Source organism: Brachionichthys hirsutus, chromosome 7 (genome assembly GCF_040956055.1).
Source record: "Brachionichthys hirsutus isolate HB-005 chromosome 7, CSIRO-AGI_Bhir_v1, whole genome shotgun sequence".
NCBI lineage: Eukaryota > Metazoa > Chordata > Actinopteri > Lophiiformes > Brachionichthyidae > Brachionichthys > Brachionichthys hirsutus.
Genome location: NC_090903.1, coordinates 632961 through 656544, shown reverse-complemented (window position 1 = coordinate 656544; position 23584 = coordinate 632961). Strand labels below are relative to the sequence as shown.

The 23584-nt window shown below is 48.3% G+C and overlaps 1 protein-coding gene across 1 annotated transcript in view; it reads right to left on the bottom strand.

Annotated features, from left to right (window-relative positions):
- LOC137895919 (inositol polyphosphate-5-phosphatase A-like) overlaps positions 1-23253 on the bottom strand; it is a 194418-nt gene extending 171165 nt beyond the window's left edge. The window contains exon 1 of the mRNA XM_068741446.1: positions 23136-23253. Coding sequence (XP_068597547.1) covers positions 23136-23186 — 51 coding nt within the window. The 5' untranslated portion in view covers positions 23187-23253. The remainder of the gene's footprint in view (positions 1-23135) is intronic.
- Between the last annotated feature and the right edge of the window lie 331 nt (positions 23254-23584).

Below are 23584 nucleotides of genomic sequence, written 5' to 3'. Positions count from 1 at the left end.
TATCGAGCTCCTTTATTGTGGAATCAGCTCCCTGATTGGTTCGTGAGACAGACACCATCTCTATGTTCAAGAGTAGATTAAAGACTTTCCTTTTTAACAAAGCTTATAACTAATCGATGCAGTAATCAGTATAATCAATCTGCTGTCATTAGGCAGCACTGGTGGCTTAACATCATGACACACTGAGCTCCTCCCCCTTTATCTGATTATTCATGCTATAAATATATGTCAGTAATCTCTCTCTCTCTTCCCGTAGTCTTGTTCTCTCTCTCCCTCTGTTTGTCCCTCTCTCTCTTTCAGGTCCTTCTGTCCGTGGTGCTGCAGAACCTGGACCTGTGTCCCTCAACACTGATGTCCATATCGCTAGCACAGGCATGGGCAAACCCAGGCCCGGGGGCCATATGCGGCCCGTTGGTCTTTTTAATCCGGCCCGCCGAACTTGTCCAAATTATATCATTAAATAAAATTTTATTGTAATTAAACTTCATTCATTTGACCTTTTCCCTGTAATGCTACCTGTAAAAGGCCAAATCCTTTAATGCAATAGCTTTCATGTGTCATTTATATTAGCTCACACAAACACTCCATCCATCTGTTCTTGGTCCGGCCCCTCTGTCAAATTTTAGAACCTATTGTGGCCCCCGAGTCAAAACGTTTGCCCACCCCTGCGCTAGCATTAGCATTTATAGCTTTATATCGCTAGCATTAGCATTTATAGCTTTATATCACTAGCATTAGCATTTATAGCTTTATATCGCTATAGCATTAGCATTTATAGCTTTATATCGCTAGCATTAGCATTTATAGCTTTATATCGCTAGCATTAGCATTTATAGCTTTATATCACTAGCATTAGCATTTATAGCTTTATATCGCTAGCATTAGCATTTATAGCTTTATATCGCTAGCATTAGCATTTATAGCTTTATATCACTAGCATTAGCATTTATAGCTTTATATCACTAGCATTAGCATTTATAGCTTTATATCGCTAGCATTAGCATTTATAGCTTCATATCGCTAGCATTAGCATTTATAGCTTTATATCGCTAGCATTAGCATTTATAGCTTTATATCGCTAGCATTAGCATTTATAGCTTTATATCGCTAGCATTAGCATTTATAGCTTTATATCACTAGCATTAGCATTTATAGCTTTATATCGCTAGCATTAGCATTTATAGCTTCATATCGCTAGCATTAGCATTTATAGCTTTATATCGCTAGCATTAGCATTTATAGCTTTATATCGCTAGCATTAGCATTTACAGCTTTATATCGCTAGCATTAGCATTTATAGCTTTATATCGCTAGCATTAGCATTTATAGCTATCGCTTCCCATTTATCTCCTTGTTTTTGACTCGTCTCCGACCTGCCATTCTCTCTCTCTCTCTCTCTCTCTCTCTCTCTCTCTCTTAACCCAGCCGGTCAGACAGATGGCCGTCCACCATGAGCCTAGGTTCTGTTCAAGGTTTCTGCCTGTTAAAGGGAAGTTTTTCCTTGCCTCCGTCTCCAAAGTTCTTGCTCTTTTGGGTCAAGTTGGGTTCTGTCTTTCCCTGCTAATCCTGTAAAGTCCTTGAGACGACTTCATGTTCTGATCTGGGGCTACATAAATAAATAGAATTGAATTGAATAAAGAATAAATACATTTATTAAACAGCATGTAAAGTCACATTTATATTACATCTAGTTACATTTACAGTGTTACCGTTACAACTGGAGTTTGATCTGGTCTATCCCAAGAGACAGGAGTGAACCAAAACCAACTAGAAGCAAAAAGGAGGAGGAAGGAGAAAGCTGAAAAAAACAGCAACCCCCTGACCCTAACCCTAACCACGCCCTAACCCTAACCACGCCCTAACCCTAACCACGCCCTAACCCTAACCACGCCCTAACCCTGTGGATTCTGTCATGGCAAACATGTTCTGATCGACTGCTCACAATTCAAAACACAGTCACATGACCACAAGCTTGAATTCTTCAAGGAGACATATTCTACCGTTTCTCCACAAGTTAAAACAGACACTGATATGAAATATTTGGTCCAAACATCAAACAGATGCTGCAGGACAGCGTCCCTCATTTCTGTCTCTAACAGATGCTGCAGGACAGCGTCCCTCATTTCTGTCTCAGACAGATGCTGCAGGACAGCGTCCCTCATTTCTGTCTCTAACAGATGCTGCAGGACAGCGTCCCTCATTTCTGTCTCAAACAGATGCTGCAGGACAGCGTCCCTCATTTCTGTCTCTAACAGATGCTGCAGGACAGCGTCCCTCATTTCTGTCTCAAACAGATGCTGCAGGACAGCGTCCCTCATTTCTGTCTCTAACAGATGCTGCAGGACAGCGTCCCTCATTTCTGTCTCTAACAGCTCTGCCAGAAATGCTCTAAACCCGGAAGCAAAAGTACGTTCATAGCGAGCACGCGCGCAGCAGCGCTACCATGGTAACCGTGAGGGATGTTTTTAGCACACAAATTTGTTTTTTGGCAATTTTCGGCCGAACATTACCACTCTCCTCTTCTTCTTTGACTCATGCAGGAGACAGAGAGAGCAGGAGTGTAGAGAGTGTCTCTACACACACACACACACACAAATGCTTTGAATCATCCATCTTCAAACCGCTTATCCAGAGTCGTGTCGCGGGTCCAGCAGCCGAAGAGGAACGGAGAAACTCCACGTTCTGAAGGAGCGTCTCACAATGTCACACGGAGGAAGCTCATTTCAGCCGCTTGTACCGCGACCCTGTTCTTTGGTCACTACCCAAAGCTCGTTACCACAGGTGAGGGTAGGAACGGAGACCGACCGGCAGGTGAGGGTAGGAACGGAGATCGACCGGCAGGTGAGGGTAGGAACGGAGATCGACCGGCAGGTGATGGTAGGAACGGAGACCGACCGGCAGGTGAGGGAAGGAACGGAGACCGACCGTAAATGGAGAGCTTCACCTTTCAGCTCCCTCGTCACCGTGACGGATCGGCCGTCGGCAGTAACGCGGACACAGCGACGACTGTCTCTGTCCGTCTGTCTCCGTCTGTCTGTCTCTGTCTCCGGTTGTCTCTGTCCCCGGTTGTCTCTGTCTGTCTGTCTCCTGCTACATAAAGCCTTAATTACCATAAATAAACTTTATGCAGGTAAAATGCTGTAGAGCGTGGACAGCCAGAGCGCAGACACGGGGACACACACACACGCATGTGCACGTTTGCCCCTCCTGACATCAGAAGGGGGGGGGGGGGGTTTCTTCCAGACGTGTTTCAGGAGGTGATTACGGACCTACCAAACTACAAAGGACTGACTGGATGGTTTGTTTTGCTGTTTTGGGTTGATCAGGACCCAAAATCACCAGAATAGAGTAGAAACATGGGAAAGAGAGTTTTAATTAATGTCCCCTTTAAGATGGATACTGCTTCGGGTGTTTCATCAAAGAAAAAATTGCAAAAGAACATTAACATGTCAGGTTTGTCAAATGAAGCATCCTACTCTACTTCATATTCAAAGTGCAAAAGGCCCAACGCAGGAAATGCCGCTCAGCAGCGCTCGTCTCAGCACTGATGCTGGGAGACACTGGCAGGAATATTCAGACCGATGCCTTCCTGCAGGAGATATTGTTGTGAACAATGGGACAGGAAAAGCCCGCCGGGTGTGTGAATGGCTGAATGTGAGGCCTCATGTAAAGCGCTTTGAGCACCACAAAGGTGGAAAAAGCTCTTTGTAAGTGCAGAACATTTAACATTTACCATTTAGGATGTTTTCTGGTGCGTAGGAACGGATTCATCGAGTTTATGGGAAATATAGTTTCGGTTTTTGAACAGCAATACTTCTATATCACTGGTATAATTACTCGCAACAGAGAATTTAAAGTTGCGTGCTAGCATTCCCACCAGTATATTCAGCCAGAGGAATGATTGGGCTTTTGCACTCATAGTCATTCCTCAACTCAGGCCAAAGCAAAGTGTCGTTTTTGTGGAAGGTTATCCGTTATTGTCCTATGAAGCTGTAGAAGACGAGAAGAAGTTGTCATCTTGAAAGCCACTTCTCTCTCAAGTATTCTCTACTAGATCTGGTACCTCTTTATTGACTCAATTTTAAGTCTCAGCCCCCAAAAACCCCACTTCCTTACACTATTTAAAGTAGGCCATCTCCTGAAAGAACTGAGGCATGGGCAAAGAGGAGAGGAGAGGTGGAGGGAGCGATGCTGGTGAGAGAGCCAGTGGTGAGTGTGAAGGCGTGGGTTTATTTTTACCGCGCCGCCAGTGAAGCCCCACGTAGTAATTAACTGCAAATGAGTTTCTGATGAGAAGTGCTGTGCAGCGACACACACACACCTCTGTCCTCTGTCCTCTGTCCTCTGTCCTCCCTGTCATTCAGTTATTAGCCCACTTTCTCTTGAGGGGCCAGGCATGTTGGACTGGTCCAGAGCCACACCGGCAAGTCAAGTCTCTCTTATTTCAGCCTACGTTTCAGAACTCTAGAGCGCTCTAGAGGGATTTTTAAATGGTCCCGCTTGTGGAGCCGTTTTCTTCCCCTCTGTGTGCTGTCACGTTGATCTAGGACATATATTCCCCGGCTGAATTATTTTAAGTCGAGCTTCTAAAACTGTCAACAGAATGATCTTATTACCTCATTAGTATGCCACCACTTGTCCTTCCTTCATCAGGGTACTGTGTACTTTTGAGGGAGTTTTTTTTGCGGCAGCGTTCAGTTGTAACCTTTGCAGCAGAGAGAAATTTGACAAACTGGCCTCACAGGGTTTGAAAGAATAAATGTGTATAGATACAATGATAAATGAGATAAATGATCTATCAGCTACACCACAGTGAAACATGAAACATTTACTTCTGTTTTACCACTTACCCTGCTTGGTTTTTAGTTTTACAATCTGGAGGTGTTGGGGTTAGGCCCTAGGAATATTTTATATCAAACACAATGAGTACATATGAAATTCCAGAAAAAAAAACAAATTAATGGTAATGATCAAAATTAAAATTCGAAGGGCAGTCAGTAGACCGTGCACCTGCGCCAAGGTCCAACCATTTTAAATTGATTCTCATTACCAAAAGTTAGAGCACTGCAAAATGTAAATAAAGTTGTATCCAGTGATTTCACCAACACTCGCTAAGCCTTTGGGAACTGAGGCCAGTTGCTGCCATTTCGAGCGAGGAAGGTTTTCCCATCGATGGCTGATGTAGGGTTTCAGCCGCTCAAGGGTTTCGGGGTACTAGTTTGTTTTAGTTAACATTTCATAACACTCTTATAAAGTACACTATAAGTACAGCATACTGATTCATCTACTTCTCAATCTGGGGACTCTTGCTGGAGCCCTCGTTCAGCCCCTCTTTGACTATGCTAGCACCTCCTGGTACTCAAACATCAAAGTGTCCCTGAAAACCAGGCTCCAAACCTCCCAAAACAAACTGATTCGGCTACTCCTCAATCTGGGGCCCATGACCCACCTTCTTCCTGGACATTTTGCTAGCCTAAATGGCTCAGGGTAGAAGACAGGGTTAAACAACTCAAAATGGGATTGGCATTTAAAATAGTCAATGCAGCTCTGCCCTCAGTCCCCTCAATCCCTGCATACCTGAATAAACACCTCCACAGATTTAGTGACACCCACAGCCACAACACTAGAGGGAGCTCAAACAACAACCTGATTACACCCTCCTATAGGACTAACATGGGTAAATCATCTTTTTACAATACTGCCCCCTAAGGGTGGAACTGTTTGACTCCTGCCCTCAAAACATGCACCTCTTTGGCCTCCTTCAAAACGGCCCTAAAAATACACCTTTCAGGGGGACAGAAACGGAGATAGTCATCACGACTCTCTCCGGATCAAACCCCCCCCCCTTTTTTTTGTACACCTACGTTGTACAGATTATGTCATCAATTGAGTAATTTAATATTCGTTTTATTGTTAAATTTGTATTGTTAAATGTCGATGATTTATGTACGAAGGACTTTCAATGGAAACGAGACCGCAAGGGCTTTTTAGAAATGCTCCTCTTAGGCAGGATGTTTGACTGTGGCTCAGTTGGTAGAGTGGGTCGTCCAGTGATCAGAAGGTCGGTGGTTCGAAACCCAGCTGACTGACCGCATGTCGAAGTGTCCTTGGGCAAGACACTAAACCCCAAATTGCTCCCAGTGGGTCTGGCAGCAGTCCCCCACTGGAGGGTGAATGTGTGTGAATGGGTGAAGCTATACAAGTGCAGTCCATTTACCATTTACTTGTACTGTAATACATACTATTCTTTGGCTGTACTTGTACTGCCCTAACATTCTATCTAATAAATACGTTCATCATATCTTCATCAATATCAGGCCAGTTCATCACAGAGACTGTTTCACTACAGAAATATGCAGTTTTAATACTTGCAGACTGTACTTTCATTGTGTTGCTGAAATAAGCAAGACAGAACTCGGGGGTAATTAAATTATAATAGTTCTAGTTCTGTAGAACACTTACACTGAAGATGCTATCGTAGTGACCATGTGAGAACTCATGGTTAGCTCATGAGTTTGTTTTTGCTTTGCAGGAACCTCACGCTGCTTCCATTGACCTACGTTTCGACGACAGTATTATTCTTTCATAAAGCTGTTTGGCTCCAGCTGTGTTCAACCTCCAGTCTTCACTGGCTGCTACTTTATCCCTTTCGCCTTCTAAGACCAGACAGGCATGAGAAACAGCACAAAACTAGGAGCTCTGGCAAGTGGCTGAAGGAAGGTTCATGCAAACACAAGCATTTTATGTGTGTATACACACGTTTGCATATCGCACAAGTGGATGAAGATGAATATCTCTTATCTCTATCGCTCAGAACAGGAAGTGAAATCTGTCCGGTGGGACTAAAGATTCGTCCTTGATGGCCGACATCCAGTTTCTAGATATGTGGATTAAATGTGACGTCATCCCGTCACCTGAGGTTAAACCCTGGTCTGAGAGAAAGGATGTCTTTATCATGTTATCATTCTGTTTATATCCAGGTTCATGTTCGCTTTGCAAAATCACCTCCAGATCAAACTCAAGCAATTTTTTTTAGCGCCCAATTCCAAACAAGGCAAATGCGTCCTTCTTTTTTATTGGCAAGGAAATGATGCCCATCAGAGCAGTGGAAGAAACAGGAAACGTCCCACATTTTGATTTGTGTTTTACAGCGATTCATCAAAAAAACCAGATAACTGCATCTGAATACATTTTTCTGAGCTCAGATTTTGTAATATGTTCGTCAATCTGCAGTCTACTCAACAAAATGTGTGTGTATATATATATATATATACACACACATATATATGTGCAACAATTTGCTTTTGTTGACATTTTTCATGAGTTGAAGATTAAGATCTCAAAGTCTACGAAAATAAAAAGTAACTACCGTATTTTCCGGATTATAAGTCGCGGTTTTTTTCATAGTTTGGTCGGGGATGCGATTTATAAATCGGAGCGACTTATATATGCTTTTTTTTACAAAATCTGTGAGCGCAGAGACAGTAGCCTACACATTTCTATAACAGGTGTTACAGGGAACTCTGTGACCCGTCAGAATCTGTCGCGGTTTCTGGAGGTTCAGAGTTATCTGTCACACCTGTTATCTAAAAACACAAATTAGAAGGGCTGAATGAAAATGGCGCCGAAAAGAAAGTCATATTCCGCGGCTTACAAGCTTCAGATAGTGAAATATGGAGCCGAAAACGGCAATCGAGCAGCAGAAAGAAAGTTTGGAGTGAGCGAAAAACCTGTAAGGGACTGGCGAAAAGCGGAGGTTACGCTTACTGAAATGAAGAAAACAAAGAAAGCTAATCGCGGGCGACAAGCTAGGTGGCCGCAGTTGGAGGAACGAGTTCACGCATGGGTGCTTGAACAACGTGCTGCTGGGAGAGGTTTGTCAACGGTGCAGTTGCGTCTCCGCGCCCAAGTGGTTGCCAAGGAGGTGAATATAAACGGCTTTGCGGGAGGACCTTCTTGGTGTTACCGCTTCATGCAACGCAAACGCCTCTCTATCAGAGCTAGGACGACACTGTCCCAAAAACTGCCAGCGGACTTCCAAGCCAAGGTTGACAGTTTCCGCGCGTTCATTGAAAAGCATGTAAGTGATCACAACGTGACACCGGATCATATTATTAACATGGACGAGGTCCCCCTCACTTTTGACATCCCCATGGGCCGAAGTGTTGCAGAGAAAGGGCAAAAAAGTGTGAATATCGTTACAACTGGTCATGAGAGATCACACTTCACAGTGGTGCTGGCATGTTGTGGAGACGGATCAAAACTGCCACCGATGGTCATTTTCAAACGAAAAACCATGCCAAAAATCCAATCCTCCTCAGTTGAAGTCGCCGTGAACGAGAAAGGGTGGATTGATCAAGAAATGATGAACTTGTGGCTTACAAAGTGCTACAATAAGCGACCGGATGGCTTCTTTAGAGCACGCAAAGCTCTGCTTGTGATGGATAGCATGAGAGCGCACATCACACCACAGTTAAAAAATAAATTAAAAGTTCTCAACTCCATACCTGCCATCATCCCTGGAGGCTTAACCAAAATACTCCAGCCACTTGATATCTCCGTGAATAGGAGCTTTAAGGCAGTTTTGCGTAACCTGTGGGAGCAGTGGATGACGGATGGAGAGCACAGCTTCACGGCAACCGGGAGAATGCGCCATGCAACTTTCCTGGAAGTCATTGAATGGATCGACAAAGCATGGGCTTCAGTGACAACCGCAACCATCCTGTCGGGATTCAGAAAGGCTGGAATAATTGGAACTGCAACTGACGACGAGTCTGATGTAAGCGACGTAGAAGAGGAAGCGGCGTCTTGTCTACCTGCCGAGTTGGGGGAGTTGTTCAAAAGTGACACCGAGGATGAAGATTTCCTTGGATTTCGTGATTCGGAGTAAAACCTGATATTTTGGTAAACGTGTTAGCATGTTCTTTGTGCTATATGTTGTTTGGTGTTGGATTTTATCAAATAAATTTTCCCCAAAAATGCGACTTATCCTCCAGTGCGACCTATATATGGTTTTTTCTTCTTAATTATGCATTTTTTGGCTGCTGCGACCTACAATCCGGAGCGACGTATAATCCAAAAAATACGGTAGTTACTTACATGAATCCGTCTGAGTCGATCTGGACTCTCATTTGAATTAAATGAACCTGAAGACTTTTACTTTGTAGGAATTCATAAATTCACTCAAAGAAACCACATCTGGACTCAAACTGATGTTGAAACACACTTTCTGAACAACCTCAGTTGTTTATTAAAGCAGACAACGAGCCCAAAGTGCTGCTGGGCCGTGAGGTTCAATACTACAAACAATTACTGCAATTTAAATACATCTCCAATATTCATGTAAATATAATCAACATTTTGTATTCTAAAATTGAATGTGAAATGTCTAAATTGTAAAAGCAAATCCTGATCCAGGATAAATATATTTTCAGTATAAATTAGACCCATATTCTGTGGATAAAGTGAATTTAGATTTTATTTCTCACTAGTTTAGTTTAATCTTTGTCTTTGGTGACCGTCTGACTAGCCGTAGAACAAACATTTGCTAACACTTAAACTCAGCGACTCGTTTATGCCTTTTGTGCCCTTTTTATTCCAGCTTGTTACTTCAGTGCTAAATTAATGCATATCGACACGCAGAGACAGTCTGCCTCCGAGGTGTGAGCGACCGACCGAGCAACCGACCGACCGACCGAGCGACCGACCGAGCGACCGACCGACCGAGCAACCGACCGACCGACCGAGCGACCGACCGACCGACCGACCGAGCAACCGAGCGACCGAGCGACCGAGCGACCAACCTAGCGACCGACCGAGCGACCGAGCGACCGAGCGACCGAGCGACGGAGCGAGCGAGCGACCGACCGACCGACCGACCGACCGACCGAGCGACCGTCCGAGCGACCGACCGAGCGACCGACCGAGCGACCGACCGAGCGACCGTCCGAGCGACCGACCGACCGAGCGACCGACCGAGCGACCGACCGACCGAGCAACCGACCGACCGACCGACCGAGCGACCGACCGACCGACCGAGCAACCGAGCGACCGAGCGACCGACCTAGCGACCGACCGAGCGACCAAGCGACCGACCGACCGAGCGACCGACCGACCGACCGACCGACCGACCGAGCGACCGTCCGAGCGACCGACCGAGCGACCGAGCGACCGACCGAGCGACCGTCCGAGCGACCGACCGAGCGACCGACCGAGCGACCGTCCGACCGACCGACCGTCCGAGCAACTGACTGAGCGACCGACCGAGCGACCGACCGAGCGACCGACCGAGCGACCGACCGAGCGACCGACCGAGCGACCGACCGAGCGACCGACCGAGCGACCGTCCGAGCGACCGTCCGAGCGACCGACCGAGCGACCGACCGAGCGACCGACCGACCGTCTGAGTGACCAACCGACTGACCGACCGAGCGACCGACCGAGCGACTGTCCGAGCGACCGATCGAGCGACCGACCGAGCGACGAGTTTACACCACCGACCTTAAAAACGAGGACGAATCGTTTCCGTCTCCGGTCAGGGTGAAAAAAGTAATATATAACTTTTGAAAAAAAAGTAAAAGTAATCACCTCTGTCTGTTCTCTTTGTCTTTCTACCACTCCCTCTGTTTTTGCCTTTCCTCCGACCTGTCCCTGTCTCTCTGTTTCTACTTCTATCTCACTCTCTAAACCCAGCCGGTCCAGACAGATGGCCGTCCACTATGAGTCTTTGGTTCTGTCCAGGGTTTCTGCCTATTAAAGGAAAAACTTTCCTTGATTCCATCTCCAGAGTTCTTGCTCTTGTGGGTCAGGTTGGGTTCTGTCTTTCCCTGCTTTGACATCTGGAAACTGAATTGATATTTTCTCCTTTCGTTTTTGTGCCCCCCTTTTCTAGTCCATTATTGAAGTGTGTTATAAATCAGCCTTGTCTCTGCTGCTGCTGGAAGCGGCCGATACAACACCGCCGTCTCTCCGCTCCGCTATCACCGGCTCGCTGCAGAGTACACGCTTGTGCAGTTTTTCTACTTCTTCCTGCTACTTCGCTGTACGACTGTAGGACCGGGTGGTACGTCACTGAAGGTCTAGGTGTGAAATGCACGGCCCGCCCCTGGTGTATTATAACACAGGAGCAATTACAGTTACGGAGGGGGACATTCAGGAGCACGGAACGGGCCAGAATGGACATATGGCCAGCCCGCCCCGGAAGAACGGTGATTCCGTAACTTTAGCCAGGGGTTGAAGATGGAGAATTAGACCATCACAGATTTGACATAGAAAGACTGCTCCACTTTCAAAAGCTTTAAAAAGCCACATGGACGTCTCTCTGGAGACACAGAAATGTTGGAGGACAGATCTGGGTTCTGTCAATATTAATATGTTAACACACAGGAGTAATCCTGAAGAGAGCCTCGCCCTGGCCACACCCTACTCTACTCCTGATTGGCTTGATGAGTAATTTACACTGATATTTTACGTTTGTGTCATGCCATCGTGACGAATGTGACACGACGCACAATGAGTCCAAGAATAATCTTTGGGCTTGAGGAACACAAAGATCATCCCATCATCAGTTTCTAGGAGAACACAAGGGTCTGTGAGGACACGAGTTTCCTCACGCCGATACACTTGCTCTCCGGGGGTCACTGATTAATTTCTGCATCAGCCTCTCTCTCTGCTTGTCTTTTGTCCCTTGTCTGTCTATTTATGTTTGGTGGTCTTCCCTTCTCACCACAGTCTGTTCTTATCTAGGGGGCTCTCCTGCACACAGCATCCTGTTTGCACCGAGGCAGGACAAACACTGGCCCTGTGTGAAGACATTTCACAGGCGATCAGGTCTTCAGCATATCTTAAGAATTGGCTTCTTCCTGTTGTGGGAGTGCTCAGGAGAAAGACAGAAAAAGAGGGAAGGGAAATGAGAGGGTCTAAAGAAGGGAACGTTTGCATTTCTACCAGGACCCCATTAAAATGTCCCACAACTCTGTCTGCGATATTTCTTGTTCCATGTAGAACAGGGGTGGGCAAACGTTTTGACTCGCGGGCCACAATAGGTTCTAAAATTTGACAGAGGGGCCGGACCAAGAACAGATGGATGGAGTGTTTGTGTGAGCTAATATAAATGACACATGAAAGCTATTGCATTAAAGGATTTGGCCTTTTACAGGCAGCATTACAGGGAAAAGGTCAAATGAATGAGGTTTAATTATAATACAATTATATTTAATGATATAATTTGGACAAGTTCGGCGGGCCGGATTAAAAAGACCAACGGGCCGCATATGGCCCCCGGGCCTGGGTTTGCCCATGCCTGATGTAGAGCATAAAGATCTAAATTAGGATCTGCAGCCCACCAAAATAGGTGAAGTCCATCATAGTTCATCAGAGAAGACCAAAAGTGGACAAAGCCAGTCTCTCCCACCCCTCTTCAAACATGGACAAAACATGTCCAAATTGGCAATCCATGTTTCTCCCTTGTGGGTCCCCGATGCCGTGACCTGAACCGGTTGCCAGAGGACCTGATTTTTAAACTACAAAGCAGAAAGGGCAGTTGAAATCTACAAAGAATCTGAGCCAAACGCAGAGCGGCGGAGTTACGGCTCAGAAGCAGAACGAGAGCTCGTGACGGTCCAAACATGGTCAGAGACAATGGACGACACGATGAAGTAGAACTGGAGCCTCATGAACAAAAGGTGCGTACGCACAAAAACCTGCCGTATGGACTTTCTCACGTCAAAGTTCAGATGGATCCAGAGTGAAACGACGGTGGAAACGTGCGGTGCCTCACGCCAACTTCCTGGCTGGCGTACGCACGTTTCTATAGCCGTCGGATGCTGGGAAACTGTTACATTAAATAAATGTCACATTCACATCAGAGAAACATGAACATGCGGCAAGTGTTGCCGAAAACACCGTCAACAACGGCTCTATTGGAAGAGAGACGGAGGACGCACCGGCACATAAGGCCAGTCGACCCCGAGCCGGGGGGGGACGGGATCATCCACATGTCTGCCTGGTTTATCACATTCCCACAATGCAGCTGAGCAGGCCGACATTAAAGCGCAACTTGCAGTGAGAGCCGGCGTTCCAAAAGTAATCGGAGCCATCGACTGCACACGTACTGCTATAAAAGCGGCATCACATGATGAACCTGAGCATGTCAACAGGAAACATTTCCATTGATCAATGTACGGATCATACGTGATGCTCAAACATTGTGGCGAGGCGGCCTGATTCGACACACGAGTCCTACGTTCTGAGTAACAGCCTGGCTGGAACCGACTTCAGGCAGGCGTTGTGGCCGATGGCCGACTTCTGGGTGAGTAACGTTCACGTTAGTCCCCTGATTCTTCACAGCCTCACTACTAGTCAGTGGTTAGGGTTAGTGACTTGCTGTTTTTTGCTGGCTGAAATACAGATTCTGATCTTTCTCACAAGCCCCTGATTGTCTCTGTGTCCAAAGAACTCATGTTAATAACCCCGAGCGTAAAGTTTGAGACATCTTAATCAGCCTCACACACGTGCCTCACTCCTCTAGAGGTTTCTGCTGGTACCGGAGGACAGCGTGTCTCACTCCTCTAGAGGTTCCTGCTGGTACCGGAGGACAGCGTGTCTCACTCCTCTAGCGCTTCCTGCTAGCACCGGAGGACAGCGTGCCTCACTCCTCTAGCGCTTCCTGCTAGTACCAAAGGACAGCGTGCCTCACTCCTCTAGCGCTTCCTGCTAGTACCAAAGGACAGCGTGCCTCACTCCACTAGCGCTTCCTGCTAGTACCAAAGGACAGCGTGCCTCACTCCTCTAGCGCTTCCTGCTAGTACCAGAGGACAGCGTGCCTCACTCCTCTAGCGCTTCCTGCCAGTACCAGAGGACAGCATGCCTCACTCCTCTAGCGCTTCCTGCTAGCACCGGAGGACAGCGTGCCTCACTCCTCTAGCGCTTCCTGCTAGTACCAAAGGACAGCGTGCCTCACTCCTCTTGCACTTCTTCCAGGACTCGGAGGCGTGCAAGTCGGATCACAACAGACCCTTCTTATCGTTAACACCTCCCTGGAGTCCTGTCATGTGCCAGCCTGCTTCAAGTCCTCCACCATTGTTCCTGTCCCCAAGAAGCCAAGGATCACAGGACTTAATGACTACAGACCGATAGCGCTGACATCTGTAGCCATGAAGTCTTTTGAGCGCCTGGTTCTCCACCACCTGAAGACCCTCACCGCCCCCCTCCTCCAGTTCGCCTACCGAGCCAACAGGTCTGTAGACGACGCAGTCAATCTGGCCCTCCACTTCATCCTGCAGCATCTGGACTCCCCAGGAACCTACGCCAGGATCCTGTTTGTGGACTTCAGCTCAGCTTTCAACACCATCCTCCCGGGACTGCTCCAGGACAAGCTGCTCCAGCTCGACGTGCCCGACTCCCTCTGCTGGTGGATCACCGACTTCCTGACGGAGCGGAGGCAGCATGTGCGGCTGGGGTCTACGGTCTCGGACACCCTGACTATCAGCACCGGATCCCCCCAGGGCTGTGTACTTTCCCCCTGGCTCTTCTCCCTGTACACCAACTTCTGCACCTCCAGCCATCAGTCCGTCAAAATTACTAAGTTTGCAGATGACACCACCCTCATCGGGCTCATCTCGGACGGTGATGAGTCGGCCTACAGGAGGGAGGTGGACCGGCTGGTGTCCTCGTGTAGCAGCAACAACCTGGAGCTGAACAGCCAGAAAACAGTGGAGATGATTGTCGACTTCAGGAAAGTCACAGCCCCACCGCCCCCCCTCGCCCTCACAGACTCCCCTACCCCCATCTCCATCGTGGACTCGTTCCGCTTCCTGGGCACCACCATCACCCGGGACCTCAAGTGGGAGCCGACCATCAGCTCCCTCATCAAGAAGGCTCAGCAGAGGATGTACTTCCTGCGGCAGCTGAGGAAACTCAAGCTGCTACCCAGATGTTGGTGCAGTTCTACACCTCCATCGTGGAGTCCGTCCTCGCCTCCTCCATCACCGTGTGGTACGCTGGCGCCACCACCAGGGACAGACACAGAGTGCAGCGCATTGTACGTGCTGCGGAGAAGGTGATCGGCTGCAAGCTGCCATCCCTCCAGGACCTGCAGGTCTCCAGGACTCGGAGGCGTGCAGGTCGGATCACAGCCGACCCTTCCCACCCTGGACACGGACTCTTTGACCCTCTCCCCTCAGGCAGGAGGCTACGGTCCATCCGGACCAGAACCTCCCGCCACAAGAACAGCTTCTTCCCTTCGGCTGTAAGACTCATGAACACTTAATAATTCTGTCCCGGACTCTTGAACATTTCATAAAGGATAACTTGCACTGTTCTATTTGCACTGTGTGATTACGCTAGTTTTACTGCTGCTGATATACATCCGTGTATCGACTCCTGATGCTGCTGTTTTTGTGATGTGTTCTGTACTTATGTTTTTTGTAACTTAGTCTATCATAGGGTGTACGCTACATCGTAGCGCTGTAGCTAGCATCTATCTTAGGACATACGCTACATCGTAGCGCTGTAGCTAGCATCTCTTATTGTCATTACTGTTACATGTAGCATGACTTCACAGAGAAACATTCCGAGTCTGCGAACCCTCACTGACAATAAACTGATTCTGATTCAAGTCTCACTGCAGTTGGCTGTTTTCATAGAACACTAATTAAGCATGCAAAGCAACTTCTAAACCCAATGCTGCGTATCCATTTGCAGGCCTGAGTTGTGTTCTGAGCCGCTGCAAGGGTTTGCTGGAAGACATTCTACTGCTATGAATAGCATATCATGACTTCCCAGCTGAACTCTGGGAATTCTCTTCCTTCAGTGTCATCTCTTTTCACTCCCTGCATAAATATTGTCTGGCTCCTCCCAGGATATTTTAAGAAACTTCCATTCTCTCACCCTGTCAGGAAACAAACTGTGCGTGACTCCCAGTGGGACGTATTCACAGCTTACCCTCTGGAGGTGTCGCCGTTTATCTAAAGCCAACTCCAGGTTGTTTGTGTCTGTGTGTGTGTGTGTGTCTGTGTCTGTGTGTGTGTGTGTGTGCGTGTGTGTGTGTGTCTGTGTGTGTGTGTGTGTGTATGTGTGTGTGCGTGTCTGTGTGTGTGTGTGTGTGTGTGTGTGTGTGTGTGTGTGTGTCTGTGTGTGTGTCTGTGTCTGTGTGTGTGTGTGCGTGTGTGTGTGTGTGTGTCTGTGTGTGTGTGTGTGTGCGTGTCTGTGTGTGTGTGTGTGTGTGTGTGTGTGTGTGTCTGTGTGTGTGTCTGTGTGTGTGTGTGTGTGTGTGTCTGTGTGTGTGTGTGTGTCTGTGTGTGTGTCTGTGTGTGTGTCTGTGTGTGTGTGTGTGTGTGTCTGTGTGTGTGTCTGTGTGTGTGTCTGTGTGTGTGTGTGTGTGTGTCTGTGTGTGTGTCTGTGTGTGTGTGTGTGTGTCTGTGTGTGTGTCTGTGTGTGTGTCTGTGTGTGTGTGTGTGTGTGTCTGTGTGTGTGTCTGTGTGTGTGTGTGTGTGTGTGTGTCTGTGTGTGTGTGTGTGTGTGTGTGTTGCTCTATCAGCATAGATCTTGCCTTAAATAGCAGCAACAAGATGTGAACCAGTGAAACCCTGATGCGCTCAGACGGAGCCTTTTTCCATTAAGCTTAGCTTAGCTTAGCTTAGCTTAGCTTAGCTTAGCAAGTTGTTGAGATAAACCAGACACAGATCGGACAAATTAAAGATTTCTTTCTGGTTAAAAAAACACTCCCAGTGACTTTTAATTCACCGAAAATGTATGTTCATGATCTACTTTCAGTAGATCCAAAGAATAAGGATGAGCAGGAAGAATAAGGATTCATTCAAACCCTCACAGAAGCTTCAAAGCGTTACATCCATCAAGAAGTTTATAGTAAATATGTCAGCAGATAGTCCTTTGAGTGGTTCTGCAAGAAGAGATAAAAACAAGTGTTAGTTCAACTCCCAATAATCCAGAAGCCATCAGCACCTGCAGCCGGAGGGCAACTTCAACCATCACCAGAAAATAGAACGAGGGGAACGTCATCAGCTAAGAGAAGGTTTGTGTCACCTTTAGGGAGAGAGAGAGAGAGAGAAAATATATAACATTTTATATATATATATATTAAGAACAAAAAAATCTTCTGGTCGACCAATAAAGATTAGTGATCGTGTTAAATGCAAAATTTTGAATGAAATAAAAAATAAAATAACGAATCCGAAGCGACGCCTGACGGGACGAGCCGGAAGAGGAAGACGATTCCCACAGAGAGGCAGATAGTCGTCTCATAATTACGCTGCTGCCACTGCAGGACGCTGCATCCTGGTGCGTGCTCAGTGGGTTCCACAGCTTCTGGTTTACAAGATCCAATTCTTTATTACGTCAAGCAAGGAGACAGCAAAGCAGGGAAAACCTCAGAAGAGGATCCCTTTGAGAAAAGCTTCGTCTCCTGCAGGAGCAGAGCAAATGAAGAACCGCGAAGACAAAGTGTTTCGTCTCAGCCGGCTTCTCTGTATCGCTACACGTAGCGCATGCGCGATGCGAGGGCGGATCGATTCATTAACGGATCAACTTTCATCGGATTTCAGATTATTGTATCAGTTAATCGCGGTTTACAGCTTTAACAAAAGTTTACGTATCCACAACTTTCCAAAAGTGCGTGTGTGCGTAAAGAAGTCTTCCGCGGATCGTGGGAAGGGGCGTGGAGCAGGGCGGAGCCTCCAGACATGACAACATGGAATCACAGCAGCAAAATCAGATCCATTCACCAGTGAACCTTCAGACGCATCATGGGAAGAGTTTAAATCACATCGTATCGGTGGCTTTAGCAGATGTCCAGCTTGAATCCAGATGCATTATGGGAAGGGAGTTAATGGTATCGTATCGCATCAGAGGTTTTAACAGACGTGTCTTGAATGAATCGGATCGAGCCGAGTGTATCGAGATACAAATCGGACAGAAACCAGAGATTCCCGTCCCGACTCAAACCGCCAGAACCGCCAGAACCGCCAGAACCGCCAGAACCGCCAGAACCGCTCACAGCAGCGATGGTCGAAGCACCAGTGAAGATCAGATGTGGGGGTTGGACACAGGACATTTGTCCTGCTCCGTTCTGTCCTTAGTGATGTCAGCTCAGTCGGGTCCCGGCGCTGACGTCCCGAGGTGGAAGGGAGAGGAAGAAGCAGAGAGGCGCAATGAAAAACGTCGGAGGACTGAACCAAAAGGAGGAAACAGAGGAGTCTCGTACGCTTCCTCGTATTTTCACTGTTCGATGGCCAAAACGCAAAACCTCCGATCTGCAAAATCCTCTTTTTTGAGTGAAGTAAAGAAACGCGTTGTCTTCTTGCAGAATGATGTGTTTTAAGGGTACTTAATGCACAATCCACCGATTGTAGACTTTATTACTGTATCATGTGTAAACAATACCGACTCAGTATTGATGCCTTGCAAAGTGCACAGAGAAGCTTTTCCACGACTTTTTCTGGATCATTTTGTAGATGGGAGGTTTTACGTTTCGGCCATCGTATTATGTTTCCACCGCAGCTGGGTGGCTGCGGGGGGCGCCACCTGTCCAGACGGGAGCCACGCAGCAGGCTACACCATGATCCCTGGAGAAATGGAGAGTGGTCTGTCTCACGGTCCTATCTGTAGAGGACACTGAAGATATTTGGCTGTTTGGCTTATTGGTGGGGGCGGGGCATCTGCTAATCGGGACGGGAGCTGCCCTGGTGTACCGGAAAGTCTCCAAGACGGCGGCTTTCAAAGTTCTGGATAAATGGATCTAAAAGTGCTCTTCGGTGCTCTGGGGGACCGTGTGGTGTCTCGAATCGAGGATCTGGGCAACGAGCTCAGGGATCGATCCGGGGAGGACCGGCAGAAACTGGATCCCATCCTGCCCCAGCAGGTAGAACTGTATCACAGATCTCCGGACTGAGTCCTGGCTTGGAGGGACTGAAGTCTCGCCTTGGAACACGAAACGAGGAATAACTGAGGACCAGTTGTGTATTTGGATTAAGCTAAAGTTTCATTTCGGCCTTTAAATAGTTGTCAGCAACAGCAGGGTGAAAAATGGGCGACTCCGGCCGACCCATGAGGAACTTTAAGAGGCTACTCCATCGATCCGAGCCAGTTTCACGTGAAACTATCGAGTAGGTTCTGTTTAATCCTGCTAAAGTCCGACAAGCCAGCAAAAAACTGAGCGCCAATGAATAACCAATCAATCGTGATCAAGGATCAGACGATAACGGCAGCATTTCATCGGCCTCATCCAACACCCAATTGGCTTTCCTGTTATGTTGCCATGGAGATGTTGACACAACACTTTTCACTTCCACATGTTTCCATTCCATGAACATGGGAAGCTGCTGCAGGCCATCAAATACACAAACAGTCATACAAGTCATACAAAAACCAGGAGAGTCAGGAAACCCTGCAGCGAAGCTCGGAGGACGGTCTTCAGTTCAACTCAGTGTTGTCTCCTGTAAAACTGGTGTGTGAGTTAAGTACTGTAGATGATCATCATATTCTAAGGACCCCCCCCCCCCCCCCCAGCATCATGGCACTTTGATTTAAGTCCCAAGTCCCGCCAACATAGTTTCTACCCGTTTAAACACACACACACAAAAAGAAGCCACTCCAGAGCTCTCCACATGTTGTCTACACCTGTGCTGTGGAGTATCTAATACACATCTGTGTATCCACTCCTGCTGCTGCTGTTTTGTGATGTCTGTACTTGTATGTTTTTTGTGTATTTAGTCATTACTGTTACACGTAGCACGACTTCACCGAGAATCATTCCTAGTCTGAACCCTCACTGACAATAAACTGATTCTGATCTCAGTGTCCTTCAGGATCAATAAAGCGCCTTTGATTTGGTGGAAAGTGATGGTGATCTCACTTGAAAGGGTCAGACTGATGGGAAACGATCCGGCAACCTTCGTTTCAAGCCTCAGAGTCTCGACACAGCTTTAATCACAAAAAAGGAACTTGAACTAAACCCGTGAGGTTTGAGGCGCCGTATCGTCGCCGAGCACAGCCTTGTTACGAGCATTCAGATGTTGCACATCTGTACGTGGCAGCTCGTAAAATAAAAAGCTCATTTGCTTGCTTCATCATGGCTGTTTGTAAAGCAGCTGCAAACAGCCAATAGGAGAAGTTTCATTTTTAACTGTAGCAGTTATCTCAAGCACTTCCCAGGTAAAGAAGGGAAAGAGCTGCCCTTATTACGAGTAGAACTATTACAGAACCAACCAAGCACATTGGAGAAGGAGGCAAGGAAAAACTTCCCTTGAACAGGCTGAACCCTTGAGCAGAACCAAAGACCATCTCTCTGGACCGGTTTCAGCTTCTGTATTCTCTGCACCACAGATTTGATGGGTGTTTCACGCCGGGCTGTGTTCTGGGTCTGGATCTGGATCACATTCCAGCTTGCACTGGACGAGAGACGAGACACACCGTAGAGACATCGCCAGTTCATCACAGGGCCAACGCACAGGATGGTCACCGGTTCAAGTCCCAGCTCGCGACTGGAGAGGGGCCAATCTACCTCCAGGGCACTGCCGAGGTGCCCTTAAGCAAGGCACTGACCCTTTCTACGCATGTCACAGGGCCCCTACGCACTGTATTTGCAAGTGTGTGGATTGTTGAGAGGGGCCTGTTGGAGGGTGACAAAGTTATTTTATTTCTTTCACTCACTCATATTTGTAGAATTTGAAGTCAGAAGTTCACTTACAGGTCGTCGTGGACTTACGATGGTTCCACAGTGTGACCGCACGGGTTTGCGTGCGTGTGGAAAGCGAGCAAATCGAGTGTACGACAGTTCCCACGATGTCTACTGAGAGGAAACTGTTTCTTTCATAATATACGTACGGTAATTTAACACGGGCCGACTGAGGATCAAAGCGGCTTACCGAGCCAGAACCGACCGTGGTCGAAGGTCAACGGTGGCCTGTGTACCACCTGAACCCAGAGGGAACACACAAAACCAGGAGTGGAAATGCAAACAACGCCGCCCATCCATCCATCCATCCATCCATCTTCTAGCTGCTTTCCAGCTTTGTGGGTCACAGGAGTTTCTGGAGCCTGTCTCAGAAAACTATTGGGTGACCGGCGAAGTACCCCTCGGACGTGTCGCCAGCACGTCGCGGGGCCACACAGAGACAGACAACCATTCACGTTCACACACTACGGACAATTTAGAGCAATCCATTCACCTGAAAAGCATGTTTGTGGAAGAAACCGGAGAAAAGCCACGCAGAGATAGGATTCGAACCCGGGACCTTCTTGCTGTGAGGCAGCAGCGTTATCCACTGTGTATAAAACGTCCCACCTGCAGTGATACACCAGCGTACCTGCTCCTATACCTGAGCTGCACCCCCACTGTAGAAACTGTCCCAACAATGTTTCAACCTGGAACACTTTCGCCTTTCACTTCCACGCCATCGGGCAACGAGCCATCATCTGGCAGCGGCATCCACCAATCAAAGCCTCCAAAGAGGCTTCTTCAGGTGAGAGAACCCCCTTCATGTGAGAGAACCCCCTTCAGGTGAGAACCTCCTTCATGTGAGAGAACCCCCTTCAGGTGAGAACCTCCTTCAGGTGAGAGAACCCCCTTCATGTGAGAGAACCCCCTTCAGGTGAGAACCTCCTTCAGGTGAGAGAACCCCCTTCATGTGAGAGAACCCCCTTCAGGTGAGAACCTCCTTCAGGTGAGAGAACCCCCTTCATGTGAGAACCCCCTTCAGGTGAGAACCTCCTTCAGGTGAGAGAACCCCCTTCAGGTGAGAGAACCCCCTTCATGTGAGAGAACCCCCTTTAGGTGAGAACCTCCTTCAGGTGAGAGAACCCCCTTCATGTGAGAGAACCCCCTTCAGGTGAGAACCTCCTTCATGTGAGAGAACCCCCTTCATGTGAGAGAACCCTCTTCATGTGAGAACCCCCTTCATGTGAGAACCCCCTTCAGGTGAGAGAACCCCCTTCATGTGAGAGAACCCCCTTCATGTGAGAACCCCCTTCAGGTGAGAACCCCCTTCAGGTGAGAGAACCCCCTTCATGTGAGAACCCCCTTCAGGTGAGAACCCCCTTCATGTGAGAGAACCCCCTTCATGTGAGAGAACCCCCTTCAGGTGAGAACCCCCTTCATGTGAGAACCCCCTTCAGGTGAGAACCCCTTTCAGGTGAGAGAACCTCCTTCGGGTGAGAACCCCCTTCAGGTGAGAGAACCCCCTTCATGTGAGAGAACCCCCTTCAGGTGAGAACCCCCTTCAGGTGAGAACCCCCTTCAGGTGAGAGAACCCCCTTCAGGTGAGAACCTCCTTCAGGTGAGAGAACCCCCTTCATGTGAGAGAACCCCCTTCAGGTGAGAACCCCCTTCAGGTGAGAGAACCACCTTCAGGTGAGAGAACCCCCTTCAGGTGAGAACCCCCTTCAGGTGAGAGAACCCCCTTCAGGTGAGAGAACCCCCTTCAGGTGAGAACCCCCTTCATGTGAGAGAACCCCCTTCAGGTGAGAACCCCCTACAGGTGAGAGAACCCCCTTCAGGTGAGAGAACCCCCTTCATGTGAGAACCCCCTTCAGGTGAGAGAACCCCCTTCAGGTGAGAACCCCCTTCAGGTGAGAACCCCCTTCAGGTGAGAGAACCCCCTACAGGTGAGAACCCCCTTCAGGTGAGAGAACCCCCTACAGGTGAGAACCCCCTTCAGGTGAGAACCCCCTTCATGTGAGAGAACCCTCTTCAGGTGAGAACCCCCTACAGGTGAGAGAACCCCCTTCATGTGAGAACCCCCTTCATGTGAGAGAACCCCCTACAGGTGAGAACCCCCTACAGGTGAGAACCCCCTTCAGGTGAGAACCCCCTTCAGGTGAGAGAACCCCCTTCAGAATTCAAACCGGACGTTGACGTCAATAATCGCAGCAAAAGACGTGCAATCACAAACACCAGGGAATACTACGTAGTACAAATACAGTACTTCAGTACCACATAGAGATCGACTGATTCACCCCAGCCCGGGGTGCGTGTGCGTGCGTGTGTGCGGGGATGCAGGATAAATAACAACATGAACACACACGTTGACTGCTGGGACACAATGAGACATGTCCCGCAGCTGTCATGAGACAGCGCGCGCGCGCGCGTCGTGACCGGCGGAGACGGTGGAAGAACTCACGTCCTCAAAGAGGGACCCGACGTTGGCTGTCACCAGCAGGATCCCTGCCATCGTGCTCTCTGGCGGAGGCGTCGCGCACGCGGACGCGGACGCGCACGGCGGACTTTACAGGTGAGACGCAGAAGCCGACAAATGTCCCACGAAGCAGGCTCTCAGAATGGGAGTCCACGGGAGCCCTGGTGCAGCGGTCAGCGCAGAAGTTCCGAGGCTCCGCTTCATTCTACTGACGCGCTTCAGCATCAGCAGGCAGGACCATCCAGACAGGCTGGAGTCCGTCGCTGTGACGTCACCCCGCTTCTTCTTAAAGGGACAGCGTCCCAGAGACTCCAAGGACAGACTGTCCGTTTCCGTTATGGAGCTGCCGGAAACTGGTTCCTTCCATTCACTGATCTTCTTCCGAGGCGTCATTGTGTTGTTAGTAGTTTAGTTATAAAAGAACTCCATTACCC